The 921-nt window shown below is 64.4% G+C and overlaps 1 protein-coding gene across 1 annotated transcript; it reads right to left on the bottom strand.

Annotated features, from left to right (window-relative positions):
- Window positions 1-355: 355 nt before the first annotated feature.
- On the bottom strand, window positions 356-916 carry SOX7 (SRY (sex determining region Y)-box 7; the record flags this gene model as incomplete). Its single annotated transcript, XM_010186731.1, has 1 exon — window positions 356-916. A coding segment is annotated over one exon (561 nt), but the record flags the coding sequence as incomplete, so codon positions are not given.
- Between the last annotated feature and the right edge of the window lie 5 nt (window positions 917-921).

Genomic DNA, 921 nt, shown 5'->3' with positions numbered 1-921 from the left:
CCCTGCCAGGACCTCAGACCTGCCATTTGGGGGATGCTCTGCCCTCCCAACTCCGAAGCAGAGCTGGGGGTGCCCCAAAATTGGGGGCAGCCTTCCCATGCTCCCAAGAGCATCTCTGTTTTGGAAGAGGGACCTGGCCAAAGGGCTTTGGCATGAAGAACCACCCCTCCCGGCCCCGTTTGGAGCAGGGCACCGGTGCTGAGCCGATGACCAAAATCCTTTACCTATGCCACTGAGGAGACTCCATGGCCCTCGCGGTTCGGATTCGGTCACCCTGAGGGGCGGCAAGCGACGTCCCTGGGGACCAACGCCTTGTAATACTGTTGGGTCCTTCCAGGCGGCCCCGGCCCAGGGTCTAGGAGACGCTGTAGTTGTTGTAGTAGGTGGCTGTGGCGTCGGCAAGGACGGAGATCAGGCTGGTCTCGGAGCCGTGGGAGCCACCAGCCGCCGGGACGTGTCCATTGACCAAAACCCCACCGTGGTGGTCGCCGTGGCTGGGGTTGTTGAGATATTGGTCGAATTCGTTGCGGTCCATCTCCCCCAGGAGCTCGGCCTGGCTCAGTTGGTCCAAGGTCTCAAAGCCGTGGTGGTCGGGTGGCGGGGAGAGCTGACCCAGGTGGGCATGGAGGCTGGGGGTGTGCAGGGAGGGGAAGGCGGGTGTGTAGTAGCTGGGAGGAGGAGGAAGGGGAGGGCAGCTGGAGGCCGGGGGGATCATGCAGGGGGTGGGGCTGAGGGGGTGGTGGTTGCACGGCTCCGGGGAGTAGGTGGCTCCGGCAAGGTGGGAGCAGTGATGGTCCTCAGGGCAGGGCGAGGAGAAGAAGCTCTGCTCTGGGTCTATGGCGTCCAGTGGAGACATCTCCGGAGGGGTGGGCAGCCCATAGGGGTAGGTGTCCACACTCGTGCTGCTGCTGCTGCCCGGGG

This window comes from Mesitornis unicolor, unplaced genomic scaffold (assembly GCF_000695765.1).
Source record: "Mesitornis unicolor isolate BGI_N332 unplaced genomic scaffold, ASM69576v1 scaffold1666, whole genome shotgun sequence".
In the NCBI taxonomy this organism is placed as follows: Eukaryota; Metazoa; Chordata; class Aves; order Mesitornithiformes; family Mesitornithidae; genus Mesitornis; species Mesitornis unicolor.
This window is presented reverse-complemented; position numbering and strand designations above follow the sequence as displayed.